Here is a 15931-nt window from a genome sequence, read left to right as displayed (position 1 = left end):
TTTCCTCCAGTTTTCTCCTTCTATTCCTTTCTTTTACAAAGGTTACTTGAGTTGTTTAAGAATGGAATCAAATCTTATTTGTGGTAAAATGAAAAATGCGATTGGCAGCACCAAGGTATTCTTTGATATAAATTTTCTAGTAATTTGATACAAGCAGTAGGGGTGATAAATTTTTTTTCTTTGAAAATAGAATGAAATCATCATAAATTTTTATACCTAGCAATTCCAGTCAGAATTTAAGTCATGGAAACTCTCCACAGGACCTCAGATATTTGAGAAGGATTATTATTTTTTTCTAGTAGGACTAATTACTTTGAAAAAGAATTGAGGATAGGATAAAATGTTATTCTTAGTTCAGAGGGGAATGTTAATCTCCCTCTGAAAAGTCTCTGTGGCTTAACCTGCCTGATGTTCTCAGCTCACTATCAATTTGAGTAAACTCCCCAGGTCATTATAAATTGGATCAACTTCCCAGATACTGTTAATTTGATGATACCACTATCTACAGGAACTCGAAGCTGTAGCTCTTCCTTACCTCTTATATATGAGTTTCTGTATTATGTGGTTTGGGTTGAAAAAGTCAGGACTTGTCAACATTTGTAAACCTAAGAATTACTCTTATTTTGTCTTCATATACCCAAAAGTCAGACCCAGAAGGCACTAAAACATCTGCATGTAACAAAAAACTCAGCAAAAATATTGGGTTAAAATATGTTTCCTCCACTGATTTTTGAAAGGTTTCAGCCAAATGTGTGCTTGTGTTGCTGAAGTTTGTTGAATTCAAATTAGTACTAGATCAAGAAGTCACTTATTATGAGGATAATTTTCTTTTACACGCATAAGTTTGAGTTACTAAGGAAAAAAAACAACATCAACATCTCTGAGTCAAATGTGATTCACAAGAGTTAGATTTTAAATGTGAAGTTCTGGGAATATTTTATCCAATTTGTTTCATTTGTTTTCTTTTTTTACATATACATAAGAATGTATTAACATTTATTTCCAATAAAGTCTAAAAGAGTTCTTTCAATAAGTGTCAATTCTTGTAATAAGAAAGCTCCATATAATAGTTTAATTGGCAGTCTTTTTTCTTTAGTAGCACATACAACTGATTGCATCTTTTGTTTAGATAAAATACAATGATACTAAATACTTCATAGGATTGTTATGAGCGACTAAATAAATTAATATATAGAATAATTTAGAGTAGGGCCTAGCATTTAATAATGCAAAATAAATATCAACAATCATTATAATTGACCAAGGAACAATGACATAATCTTTGAATAAAAAATGCATTATTAATAATGACAAGGCCTTAATTATGATACAGTTCTACAGTTGCTATTCTGGCAGGATGAAGCCATTCTTGTCTACTTACATTATAGTCACATTTGAAGAAACTGATGGAACATCTCGTAAATTGGTCTCATCACAGTTAAGCTCTAAACCACGGCAAAGACATTGCACAGGAATTGAACCAAGCACTGAATAAGGAGGAAATAGTAAGGAATGGGGATGGTGAGGGACCAGGAAGAGGAGGGAAATGAAAAGAAAGAAATGAAAACCTATGAGAAAATTATTTAGTATAAAGTATGTCATGTTTTACCTAAGCAATTTGGGCAATGCTTTAAGTTTCCAAAATTTGCTTTTAATTTAATGTTAAAATGATGCTAGAACATTAAGATAGGAAAACATACACATTTACCAGCCCACGCATTTTTTTAAATAGACTGCTCCTCTCCAGTTGTTGCAAAATGAATGAAGTCGTCTGCTCTCACCCATCCTAGGAGAGGAGCTATGTCCCAGGGTGACATGATAGTGTGTGACAGCCTTTAATGTCCATATTAAAGCCACTACTTAAGAGTAAGGTATTTATTAATAGCATAATCAAACCTTTAATAGAAGACTAAGTCATTTGTAACTAGCGAGAAAGAAAACTAAACACCAAACTACAGTGTTGGTAGAATTATTTTTGAAAATTCAGGCGTTCTTCAAAGGATTTTTAATGATCTTTTGGCTTATGTAGGGGTGTTATAGAAGTGAATATTTTTTATGCATAGCCATTTTATTCTCACTCATGGGAGTTGGAAAGAGAAAGAGAATGGGATGCATGCCTTTGGCCATCTTGTGGGGCTATAGTGATAGTCTTAAAGATGTGATTCAACATTTCTGAAGTCTGTTAGAGACTTGCAATGATGTGTTCACGTAGCTGAACAGTAAAATGGATTATTATTCAGTATAAAAAATATAGTCTGATTCCTGCCTTGATGGGGGAATTGTTGATTACTTAGAACAATGAGGAGTGCTTCCCTTCTACAATTACTTTGAAACCTTACACTGTATAGCATGATGTCTTATTATGAACTCATGGAAAAGGAGACTCAACCCCTCTGATTACTTACGGCATTCAGATGTTACTGCCTCAGAGGAATATGGTAAAGACATTTTGTAGTAAGTGGAAAAATATTTGTCAAATTGCAAAGACCATCCACTGTTGTCTCCTAAAATAAAAATCAGAGAGTAGAAAAGTTCAAGAAAACAGAAATATTCTGGAGTGTTGAGGAAAATAGGTCCTTTCTTTAAAATAAACGCATGATTCTCAAGCATAGTGAGATAAATATTTTTTGAGAGCTTGTAGAAATCTGTATTTCTGGGCCGTCTACCTAGAGATCCTGATTTCATAGGTCTGAGATGGGTTTCCTAGTCTCCATTTTTGACAGGCACTACAGTGAGTCTTCAGCAAGTAGCATTTGGACCACACTTTAAGAAACAGTACTTTAGATGTACTGAGCCGCAACACACTGTTCTTAGCATATTAATTATGATTCTCTCAACAACAATAAACAAACACATAGAGACAGCGATTGGATTGGGGGATACCAGAGGGGAAGGGGGGAGGGAGGAGGGCGAAAGGGATGATTCGGCACATGTGTGTGGTGATGGGCTGTAATTAGTATTTGGGTGGTGAACATGATGTAATCTATGCAGAAATAGAAGTATAATGATGTAGACCTGAAATTTATACAATGTTATAAACCAATGTTACTGCAATAAACAAAAAATTAAAAAAAAAAAGAAATTGATTGGAACAATACAATAAACCAGACTACAGACTTCACTCAGAAAAATAAAAAATTATGATTCTCTCAATCTTCTTCGATCATTTAAACTGATGTTGGAGATTATTAACATAGATAAATGGTCATGATAGTTAAATAAAAAAAGAAAAAAATAACATGACCAGCATGAACTCATTCCTTTCTTTTTTTAAAGGCATTATGGTGTCACCTTTTAGTTATTTTTAAACATGAGATAATGAAGCCAGCCAGATGATAGAATGGGGATGTAGGAGCAGATTCTCTGGAGATCACTGCAGATGGTACAAGCCTTCATCCTACTGGTGATGAGTGTTGAATGTGACCTTTTCCAGAGGTTTTTAAATGTTTTCAGAATGCTACCGGAACTCTTTAACAATGTATAAACATACAGACAGAAGACAGATATTATACAATTTTGTCTTATTTCTATAAGTTAGTGTTAAACATAGCACTGATTTTTAGAAATTATTTTTCCCATGTATGTATACAGTTGTGCGTCCCTTAACAATGGGTATACATTCTGAGAAATGTGTCATTAGGTGATTTTGTCGTTGTGTGAACATCATAGAGTGTACTTACACAAACCTAGATGGTATAGCCTACTACACACAGAGGCTATATGGTACTAATCTTATGGGGCCACCATCATATATGAGGTCTGTCGTACACCAAAACGTCATTATGTGGTGCAAGACTGTAACTCAAATCCGAAACTTGAATCCAGATATTACACCTTCATTCAGTTGCATGGATCTGGTGAAACTGACCTATACTATATCCATGGTTTCAACTCTGATCAGAGGACTTCCAAATTATATCTCAAGCCCACACTTTATCTAACGTGTGACATGCAGTCAGTTTACTATAGGCACTTCAAATTCAACATTCCCAAAAAGGAACTCAGTATCTTTCCCCATATAAACTTGCTACTCCTTCTAAATTCTCTGGATTGGTGAATGGTTCCCACAATCTATCAAACTGCCCAGAAAAGAAAGGTTAAGTTTATTGGGATATGCTCATACCTGATTAAATATAATTTGTACGATTTCCCCCCGCCCCAGGTTATTTTCTTATTTTCCCATGACTCATTAACTCTTCCATGAAGATTACATTTGGGAAAAGGAAAGGTATTCTAACATAAATGCTATATATACTTGTAAAATTAGACTTCCTTTTGGAAGTCTCACTAAAAATGAAAAATTGGAAAGAAGATAGATTATTAAATATGTATTTATAGCATTCTCCTTCCTTTAGCATTACTCATTAGTTTTAAAACTTCTTTGTCACAGAAGATTTCAAAATAAACAAAAGTAGCAAAGCAGTATAATGATATCTCAATTCAGAGAGAGATAATTGATGGACCTCAAATCTACCAACTGCAGACTTCAGCATGAGACTCCAGCTGGCCACCAGTAACTAGGTGGACAAGGGACAACACTCCAGAACCAGCAAATACCAGCATATATCCATTGAATACCCAGGAGCCAGTTCAAGGTGCCCGCTCAACCCTGGACATCATGAGGATGATATTTTAGTCAGATAAAGAGAAGGAAGGGAAGGTAATTTAAGAGACTGAGCTTGCACAGCCCAGTAGACACTATAACTTATTGAGAATGTGGTGGATTTTGTGTGTTTGCTCCTCCTCCATTCAATCTTCAGTTTAGAATGCTTTCTCATTCTTTAGAAGTCGGTAACTTAAATCTACGTTTTCCAGACCGCAAGCAGCTAAAGATCTTGTTATAGATAAGTTTCTACCAATTGGATGCCCTCGCGTGAGACTGGAAGTCCGTAGACACGAGTCTTGTTGGTACCTAGTGGGAGTGGGGCAGTTGCTAAGGCCAGTCTCAGGGTTCCAGCTTCACGGGTGAAGAGATGGTCAGCAGCAGCAGAGGTGGCAGCAGCAGCTGCTTCTTGATCTTGGGCCTGCAACTATGGTGGCGTGTTTCCCACCACCGACTCCTGCTTCTGTAGCCTTTACTGTGATTCTATAAACACATTCCTCTCTGTATGAAATCTCTTGTTTCTTAAGCCAACAAAAAAAAAACATTCTATAATGGTTTCTGTTTCCTCTTTCTAGAGAGGTTTGCAGACAACAGACTCTGAAGGATAGAAACATTGGATTGGTTATCTGAACTGGTTGGTTTTGAAGATAATGGCAATCCTGTTAGCATTAGAAAACAAGACTCTCCAAGTTTATGGCACATGGTGACAAAAAATGTTACTTAAATTATCACTTGTGGCTTCCTAGGATGATGTGCCTCTTAGAAGGCTAGACTCTGGCAAAGCGGTTGCTATGATGAATCATTAGAATGAAAATGAGAAATTTCAAGGGTTGTGGAATGAGTAGGCTATGGAGATGCCCCGGAGAGATTAAAGAAAGAAAATGACAAGCTTAGGGTTTGACATTATCTGCTCAAAAAAGTTCAGAGAACCAGGAAGCTTCCATGACTACCCTAAAATAATCTTTTACTTCTTATGACCTCAGGACGGATATAGCCTTAAGTCAGGCAGAATCTGATCCAATGGGTTGCCAAGATTACAATATAAGCCGAATTCATGTTTTGACATATCTTTTACGTGAACATTAAGACAATAATTTGGAAAGAGGGACCCTGTGAATTGTAATGAGACATTTGAGTGTTCAGTTGAATTGGAGTAGCCTAAATCCCCATCCCACTGAACCTCTCTTGCCAGCAGAAGCAGCTCCCTTTCCCTGCCAGATGAGGTTAGTTGTAGTTTGTTGGAGACATGTTAGTTACTTTCCTTGAGGTAAATAACTTGTCAACTCTCTTCAGGCCCTTTCATAATCATGTTCTTCCCAACCTATTATAACTAGAGTCAGATCCCAGCATGCCCCAAAAGACAAGTACCAAGTTGAACTTAGAAAGAGAAGATTGACATACCAAAAGATTTTGCTATTTTATATAAGCAGAAACCTAAGGAATTTACGTGGGAACAACAGTTGCTAAGAGTACTAGATTAGGCGGGACTATAACTTTAGATTGGGCAAAGCTAACTAACATGGGTTTCTGGATTCAGTGTTCTAGCTCAAGCAGTAGTTCGCTAGATTGTTGACTGAAATCTGGACTCAATGTTGCCCTAGGCGAACTGAAGTTGAGAGGGAAAAGCATATGGGTGTTGAATCACTAAAGGGATAGATTATGAGGGACATGGCCGTTGTATTCTACAGCTGAAACAGACCCAGAGTGGATACTGTAGATTGACTCAGTCAACCTCCATTCAACTCCCCCTCCGTTGGTGTGCTCCTGTAGAGCAGAGGCTGAAAAGTGTAAACATTTCACATCTCCTTTAGAGCCAGGATTTGGGGTGCACGCCCACATATTTTGATTGGTAGAAGAGGTAAAGGTCATTTTCGTGCTGCTATGTCTAAAACAGAGACACAGCGTTAAGAGGCAACTGTGGCAGTGGAAGGGCATTTTGGATTTTACCAGCTTTGTGGGTGTCAAGAGGCAGTTGTGTTGGTGGTAGGAGTGGCAGGACTGACAGTGGTGGTGGCAGCAACTGTCTTAGTACCTGGATTGTAGCTATGGTGGTGTGCTTTGGGATTCAATGGCCCCAGTGGGGGCCGTGCTGACTCCCACTATTCCAGTCCTTCTGAGAATTTTGTAAGTATCTACTTTCTGTTTAACATACCTAGAGTGAGTTCTGTTTCTTGCATTAAATCCTGATAGATACAGAGACTGATTGAATTACTGGATTAAAATATGGCTTAAACATGATTGTACATTTAGTTAATTTTGGGAGCTCAAGTGGAATCTCAGGAGTCAGAACAAAGCAGTGCATTTTTTCTGAACCCATGAGCTTCAGTGTAATATAGTTTTGTGGTCTTGCTGCAAGGACATTGGCGACGATTTTCATCATTTTCCCGCACCTCCCATATGGGTTCTGGGGATAGGATCAGGAGCCTCACGAAATGTTTTGCTCTGCTGGTTGTTTGTTTTCTTGGTTGTCAGGTTGTAAAGTTTATGGCATTAGATTGTCCCCCTTTCCTGGTTTGGCTGAGTTTGATGACTTTTTTGGCAAGTTTTTAATTTTTTTTTTTGTGAGAAAGATCGGCCCTGAGCTAACATCTGCCAATCCTCCTCTTTTTGCTGAGGAAGACCGGCCCTGGGCCAACATCCATGCCGATCCTCCTCCACTTTATATGGGACACCGCCACAGCATGGCCTAACAAACGGTGCGTCAATGCGCGCCCGGGATCCAAACCGACGAATCCCGGGCCGCTGCCGCGGAGGCGCGCACTTAACCGCTTGCACCACCGGCCCAGCCCCGGCAAGTTTTTACTTTTAAAAACTTGTTTCATATCTTTAGATATAAGAAAGAAGAATTCCGGGAGAGATTTGAATTCCTCCATTTTAATAGAGAAATTTGATATTAGCACTTACCACTGACAGAACTAATATTTAGCAACTACCTCCTATACTGTACTAGGTAGATTAAAATAAACATTAGGTTTATTTTATCCACATAATAACTCTTTTGATCATTATTGTCATCTCCACTTCAGATGGAAAAACTGATTCTGAGAAGTTCAAGTGATTTGATTAAGAAACAGAATTATTAAAAATAACTAAAGAATTAAAATAATGAAATTATTTTAATATTTTCTTTTCTATGCCAAAGAAATGATTTAATCAGTTTATAGTCTACCTATAGAACTTTAACTTTTGTGTGACATTGGCTTTAGATGTTTAGCAATACTACTTGTTGTTTTTCTGTTTGTTTCTTATTGAGGCTCTTACATCAGAATTGTGTGAATTATACAAAAATTCATTTAAATAACAACCAGAAGTAGTTATTAACTGGAACTTCAGTTAATCATTGTTGTTATTCATAGAATCAATAAAAGTATTGCAAATCATTAATATATTACTGAAATATTAATTAAAAATTAGTTTTCATATTAACGTTATGAATTTTTTTTTTTTGTGAGGAAGATTGGCCCTGAGCTAACATCTGTTGCCAATTGGCTGTGATCTAACATCTGTTGCCAATCTTCCTTTTTTTTGCTTAAGGAAGATTGTTGCTGAGCTAACATCTATATCCATCTTCCTCTATTTCGTGTATGGGATGCTGCCACAGCATGGCTTGATGAGCGGTGTGTAGGTCCGCACCCAGGATCTGAACCTGCAAACCCCAGGCTGCTGAAGTGAAGTGTGCAAACTTAAACACTATGCCACCTGGCCCTGTTATGAATTTTTATACATTTATAAATGTTATAAATGAAACATAGTAAATCAAGTCATTTGGCCCTGGATATGTTGGGACATTGACTATTTTTATAAACAAGTTTTTTATGTACCTACAGATCCAGGATGGGCTTGCAAAGGTCTGAAGGATTCAACCTTGCAGGTTGCGGTTCCTTGTTTCACTTTGTGGGAGGAGGAGACATACACCTCATGTTCATTTTCATGTTCTTGTCACATCCACCCAGACCTCAGAAAACAGCAATGGAAATTAGGTGAGATGACAGCATTCCAGATCACAGGGCTGTTTCTGAGGGAAGTGTTTCCCTGCTGCTATGAAATTTATGAGATGAGGAGTATGGGTGACTGCCAGAAGATGTTGATTTTCTTTTCACTCTGGTTCATTAGCAGGCCCTATATTTAACTGAGCTTTTACAAATGAACTATTTCAATTTGCTGCATTTTTACCATTAATAGAGAGTGCAGTGCTTAAAATCATGGGCTTTGTGCCATTTCCCAACTAATCCTTTGTCCCTCACCATTGCTCTCTTGCCCTTCTATTTTAAGGGATTCCCTATATATGGCCTTAGTTGCAATGTTTTAGTCCAACAAATCCCAATGATGTAGTTATTTATGCTGCTTCTCTTCTCTGTCTCTTTCTGAATCCTACTCCTTTTCTTTCCTTTCTATCTCATTGTACCTCATCACACACACACACACACACACACACACACACACACACACACACACAGGAAATGAGGAGAAAGAGGGGTGATGTCAGGAAGGAAGTGGGGAATTTTAGAAGGCAGAAAGAAACAGGATGATCCTGCTTATATTTCCCCAAGTCAGAGCATATATTTTGTGGGGAAGATCCCTTTTTAAACAGCAACATCTTCAAACAAACAAGCTTTTTAGTAATTAGTTTTTACCTTCCTTTCTGCCTTCCCAAAGCATTTTCTTCTTCCCATCCGTTACTTCCTCCCACCAGAAGGCAGGAATATGGAACACAGAAAATGTAGGCAAAATCACAAAGTTGGAAAGTTAACCTTTTTAAAGAAAACACCTTTTGGTATATGAGTTTCTATACTTTAAATCCTGTATCCTTCATATTTTAAGGATGTATGGATGAGGCAGTGAGAACGGTTCTTCATACTTTAGTAATAATCCCACTGAAATTTGACTCTCTGATTTTTCTTTAGGCATCAGAGGGTAAAGAGCACTGTACTAAGAGAATATTGTATAAGGGGATACAGTTTCCAGTATGCATTGGTAGTTCTGTAAGAACAGCCTTGATTAAAAATACATATATATTTACTAAAAAATATTTTTTTAGTTAAAAAATTATGTAATAAAGCTGTGAATAAAAATGAATGACATAGATCAAGAAAAACCTGGTCTTGGGGCCGGCCTGGTGGCACAAGTGGTTAAGTGTGCGCACTCCACTGCCGCACCCTGGGGTTCGCCGGTTCGGATCCCGGGTGCGCACCAACGCACCGCTTGGCAAGCCATGCTGTGGCGGCGTCCCATATAAAGTGGAGGAAGATGGGCACGGATATTAGCCCAGGGCCAGTCGTCCTCACAAAAAAAAAAAAAAAGGAGGATTGGTAGATGTTAGCACAGGGCTGATCTTCCTCACAAAAAAAAAAAAAAAAAGACCAGGTCTTGTTTGCTGCATGAGCTCAATAAATATTTACTAATTGAACAAATGAATGAATGAATGGGGCTCTGTCTTCAAAGACACTTAAGGGAAAACCCAGTCTCTCTTATGCTACAATAAACTTTGGAAACTGGGGCACTTATCAAAAACACAGGTTTCCAGGCCCCTCTACTGGAGATTTTGATTTATTTTGACTTATTTATGGGGTGTGGAGATCTACATTTTCCATAAGAGCCCTACATCAGTTTTAGAACAAATTTTGGAAGAACTGCATTATGAGATTCGCCCCAGCCAGCTAGAGCGCTTCTCACACTGTAGTGGAGGACAGCTAGATTTAGTAAGAGAAAAATCCTGTCAATCAGAAGGAGCATATTTCTTTGCTAGCAAAATTTCTGGTTGTTAACAATCAGGTAGTCCAAAACACTCAAATAAGATTAATTCAATCTTAGTGCCCTAATTTAAGGGCACTTTGCTTATATATCTCTCTTATTATACTTATTGTAATCTGTTTCATACTATGCTTATTTATACATGTATTTTGTCTCCTTATGAGAGTATGGTAGGAAATAATCTTCGTAACATATGTATTTTTTATATATCTCAGTGTCTACTAAGGTAATTTTAATATAGTTAAAATATCGCTCTTACTAGTCTCATAAAGTGTAAAAATTATATAAAATACTAAAATATTATTTCATTTGCACCAAGTATTTGTTATAATTTAGTTTTATGGAAAAATGGATTAGACACACCAATTCGAATTCTGGACAATGCATCTCCCTCTCCCATGCTCTCTGATTCCCCTGGCATGGCATGGGTGGGGGGGTTACAAAGGATGAGGTCTGGATGGGAATGAGAAAGGTCTAAGTTTCTTGAATGCACTAATTTGTCACGGTGCTATATTAGGCTTTCCTCTACTAGTTTCCCAGGATTCTCCTAGAGAAGAGAGCTCTGTGGTAAAACATGTTTGGGAAATGCTGCATCCTATACCCCCACTTAGAATTCATAATGCATGCTGGTATGACGAAAGGAGAACTCAGGCATTAAAGAAATATATTTACTTTTGTTTAACCCTTTTTATAAGATACCATACATTTCAGAAAGTGTTTGCTTTTACATTTGCACAAGAAAGACTAAGCCTAGATCAGTGGTTTTCAAAGAGTAGATCCAGGACCAGCAGCATCAGCATCACTTGAGAACTTCAAAGAAAAGCAAATTCTGGGGCCTCAACCGAGAGGCACTGAATCAGAAACTCTGTACACAGGGCCCAGCAATCTGCGTTTTAACAAGCCTTCCAGCTGATCTGATGTCTGCTAAAGTTTGAAAACCACTGCTCTAGACTTATTAACCACTTTCTAGGTGTTCTGAATTGGATAATGTGGGAGATCAGAATTGGCCACCTCAAAATGTGTCTCTTTGGCTTGGTTATTTTTAAGAACAAGACTCTGAAAGAAGCTTTGATCTTCCCCCTAACTACCTAAAAGAATTTAAGATAGAAGGCCTGTTCCTGGAAGGAGCTATCACCATAATATAACATTATCTATAGCTAGCCCGGCAAACACTTGTTTAACAAACATCTGCATTTTCATCTCCACGTAAATTGCCTCCCCTCCACCATTTGAAGCCCCAAACCACTACCCCCAACATCCTCCTTTGTCTTTAGCTGAAAATGGTATTTAAGGTGGCAGCTTTGGCCATTTTTGTGAGTTACTCAGTTTTACTGGGTTTCTCCTAGGTATACATGTTATAAAGCTTTGTCTGATTTTCTCCTGTTATTCTGTCTCATGTCAATTTTATTTTCTTAGACCAGCCAGAAGGACCTAGGTAGAGGAATTTTCTTCCTCCCCTACAGTTATAAAATTGTCTGCATTGGGACGTGAATCATTTCAAAACTCAAATATGTGTGATATTCACCTGCAGTGTTTGTTAAAAATGCAGATTTCTGGGGCTGGCCTGGTGGCATAGTGGTTAAGTTCGCACACTCCGCTTTGGTGGCCTGGGGTTCGCAGATTCAGATCCTAGGCGCAGACCTACGCACCACTTATCAAGCCATGCTGTGGCAGGTGTCCCACATATAAAGTAGAGGAAGATGGGGATGGATGTTAGCCCAGGGCCAATCTTCCTCAGCAAAAAGAGGAGGATTGTCAATAGATGTTAGCTCAGGGCTAATCTTCCTCACCAAAATAAATAAATAAATAAATAAATAAATAAATAAATAAAACCCAGATTTCTGTGCTCCACTCCTACCTACTGGATCAACATTTCTGGGGATGGAGCTCAGGACTCAGCACCTTTCACCAGCCCCCAGGGGACTCTGCTGTAGCTAGTCCTCAGAGCACACTTCCCGAACATTCCTATAGATTTTCAGGAGCCACTCCTAGTTCCCCTGGATGTTCAGATTTTGAAAAATCAAAACTTTAGGTCCCTTGAAGATATGATGTTAAGTGAAATAAGACAGACAGAGAATGACAAACACTGCATGATTTCACTCATATGTGGAAGATAAACAAACACATGGATAAAGAGAACAGATTAGTGGTTACCAGAGGGGAAGGAGGTGGGGGAGTAGGGAAAAGGGGTAAAGTGGTACATATGTACAGTGATGGATAAAAATTAGACTATTGGTGGTGAGCATGACGCAGTCTATACAGAAACTGATAAATAATAATGTACACTCGAAACTACACAATGTTATAAACCATTATGACCTCAATAAAATAATTGAAAAAAAAAGTTTAGGGACTTGTACTTTGTCAGAGAGGAGGCCAGAACAAAGGAGGGTGTGGTGATATTGTGTGCTAAATGGTCTCTTTTATTAAAATGAAGACATAAATCCTATTGGTGACAAAGAATACATACTTATTGATTAATGAATGAATAGGTGGTTAGCTTATAAAGTTTGGATTTATGCAAAGTTGACCATTCCTGATTCTCAGGTATTTACTCAATTCTCAGCACCCATTCTTGGGACACAGTGGAGCATCTTTGTCTCTGAAAGTAATGATCCCCAGAGTAGAGATGCCCAAGGCCGTTGGAATAAACCTTGAGGTGCAGCCTGGCCAAGCAGAGCAATTCAAACTAGTTGTGTGGGATCTCTTTGAACTTGAATGACAATAGTAATTTTCTGGACAGAATGCATATACCTCTTTTTGGGCTCTTAGTACGTTGGGAGGCAACTCTCTGAAGAAATGAAGGGGTATGACCTTATCCTGGGCATATTTTAAGGGACATTGAGGCCACTAAAGAAATCACCTTTTGTGTCCTATCTAGTAGGAAGTGTTCTGAGACGAAAGTCTTTGTGGAGTTAACCCAAACATCGTTTAAGCATTGTTGGACAAACATGGATAAACATATTTGAGGTTAAAATGAGGTTTGAATTTTTAGAAGTTAAGGGTTCAGCTACGTAGGTATTTCCAATGACTGTTTGAGAATAATAAATAGAAAACTGTCATTTTTGAACGTACAATGCATTGTTGTGTATTAATACACGTATTTGTGACCCATGTCACTTTTCATCCTATGGTTTTAACCATAAAAAAGACAAACCACCTACTTTAATGGAATATTCTAAAATGAGGACAGCTAAGTTCTACATCAAACTGCCCGGCATTGCCATTATTATGACAGCTGTATAAAAGGCTGTATTTAGGAAATACAGGAATATTTAGTGTTCCAGAATTTTAAATGCAGGGCCAATTAAAAATCAAAACAGGGGGCCGGCCGGTGGTGCAGTGGTTAAGTGCGCGCGCTCCGCTGCGGGGGCCTAGGGTTCGCAGGTTCCCATCCGGGCACGCACCCACGCACCACTTGTCAGGCCATGCTGTGGCGGCATGCCATGTATAAAGTAGAGGAAGATGGGCACGGATGTTAGCCAGGGCCAATCTTCCTCAGCAAAAAGAGGAGGATTGGCATGGGACATTAGCTCAGGGCTAAACTTCCTCACAAAAAAAAAAAAAAAAAAATCAAGAGTCCTTGAATACACTTCAAATATTCTTATAATCTTATTTAAAAATATATATCATCACCATTACACTTATAAATAAATACTGTTTATCTAATTCTCATAGATTAGTAAATGCCAAGCCAGGGACAGAGAAATATTCTGGGGATCAACAAAGTTTTTCTTCTCTTGACTTCCTTGCACGCTCTGCCCTTTTTCCTATAGTAAGCAGTTAGAGTTTTCCACTTTCATTGCCTTGGGGACAGAATGACGCAGAAGTTTGCAGATAACAAAGGAGTCAAATTCTTAGTATTTGATTTTCAAAAGCCTAGGTTTGAGCGTTGAAAATAGATTTGGAAAAATAAGAAAGAATAGCCAGTCTTTGCTGTTCCTAGGCTGGATAAGAGACTTGGAGCAGAGAGGGAGAGTGGAAGGGTCTTCTTTCCCTCCCTCCTCCCTAGGCTTAACCTGGGGGAAACCAGCAACTCCTAACCTTCATTACATCTGCAAAGACCCTATTTCCAAATAAGGTCACATTCTGAGTTTCTGGGTGGACATGAATTTTTAGCAGATACTAACCTACTACACCACTCAAAATGTATTAGGAGAGGTTTTCATTTCCTTTATGGACAATGGAAATACTAATATGGAAACAGAGTGACAAATGTTTTCATCCTTTTCCCATGGACAAGGCTGCTAAAGTGCAGAGCAGGTGAGGGACATTCAGAGCCTACAGAGGCGAGGCATCAGAACTGAGATCTTCACGGTAGAGTAATTCAACCTGCCTCCAACAGGGGGATGAGGCTGGGTTAGTGTAACTGCGACGGGAGCCCTTTTTGCACAACCATTTGTTTATAATACAGTAGAAGGAATGCTAGCAAATCCTAATCTGGAAATGCAAAGAGTTCCTTTAAAATAAAAATCTAGATGTAGTGAACAAATTCCATAGCATCTGAGAATTTGATGCTACTTTAATATTTCATTTTTACTACTGAGCTAGTACTCAGTTTAAAATGGACATAATAATTCCTGAATGAGAGTCCTCACCTTTTTGTAATCAAGTTCCCTTGGTATATACCCAGATGTATTCCTAAGCGTCTGAGAGTTTTAGCTGAAAATGTGAAAGGTCCCTTCTTTTTTGGTTTGTCATTGTTGCATGGCTCTAACGACTCTTTAAGACATTTTTTGGCCTCTATTCTGATTGCATCTGTGACAGTTCTGAGCAGAGACGAAAAATTGTTTAGTGATACATGGCAAAAACACATAGAAATTATATGGGAATGATACCAAATGGCATAACTCAAGGGAAAAAATTTGTACATCTGCATATTGAAGTTTATCAGTGAGGATCAAAGTTATTATGAAAATGGTGCAATCAATTATGACATACGTATGTCTATATATGTATATAAATTCTGTATTGCCCAAACATTTTAGGAAGAAAGGGATTCCTATGAGTTCAACTGAAAACTTTAAATCTTTTGCTTTTGCTTGCATTGTGCCCATGAAAATGTTCAGTGATTTTTATGTCTTATGCTTTTTGGACTGAGATATTTTACTTTTTTATATTTAGTAAACTGTTCCATTATAGGGAAATTATGGGTTTTCTAAGAAAACTGGGAACTTAATAGCCAAATAAGAGTGTTTAAAAAAGCCTGTAATAATACAAAAGTAACAGTTCTTTCTAAATATAATTAGTTCATGTTATAGTTTGATACATGAGGAGTCAGTTTAATTTATTGGATGGCGTTTCATTTTTTGGTGATGCCCCTAAATTTTATTACCACTATTTCCGTTCGAGTTATTTTTCCACTTTAATAATTATTATTGGTGTCAATGTTTAAATAGCTTAAGAGAAAAAGGGAGAGGATTTTGGAGCTATTATTTAGGACATATCTTATAAGGTCTAATTAAGGAAAAAGTTTCCCCTTCCATTGACAATATTTAAGTTATAAATGATCACTCTACTAGTGATTTTTAGCTGTGAGTTTTTCTTTTGTTCATATATTAAGATATTGTATTTTAT

The 15931-nt window shown here is 37.7% G+C and overlaps 1 protein-coding gene across 1 annotated transcript in view; it reads right to left on the bottom strand.

Annotated features, from left to right (window-relative positions):
• RXFP1 (relaxin family peptide receptor 1) overlaps positions 1–15931 on the bottom strand; it is a 91600-nt gene that overhangs the window by 38114 nt on the left and 37555 nt on the right. Inside the window, exons 4-5 of the mRNA XM_058549819.1 lie at positions 2406–2504; positions 1382–1487 (exon numbers count right to left, since the gene is read on the bottom strand). Coding sequence (XP_058405802.1) covers positions 1382–1487; positions 2406–2504 — 205 coding nt within the window. The remainder of the gene's footprint in view (positions 1–1381; positions 1488–2405; positions 2505–15931) is intronic.

Source organism: Diceros bicornis, chromosome 11, assembly GCF_020826845.1.
Source record: "Diceros bicornis minor isolate mBicDic1 chromosome 11, mDicBic1.mat.cur, whole genome shotgun sequence".
NCBI classification, from domain to species: domain Eukaryota; kingdom Metazoa; phylum Chordata; class Mammalia; order Perissodactyla; family Rhinocerotidae; genus Diceros; species Diceros bicornis.
The sequence above is the reverse complement of the archived record's forward strand: the minus strand, read 5'-3'. Positions and strand labels throughout refer to the sequence as shown.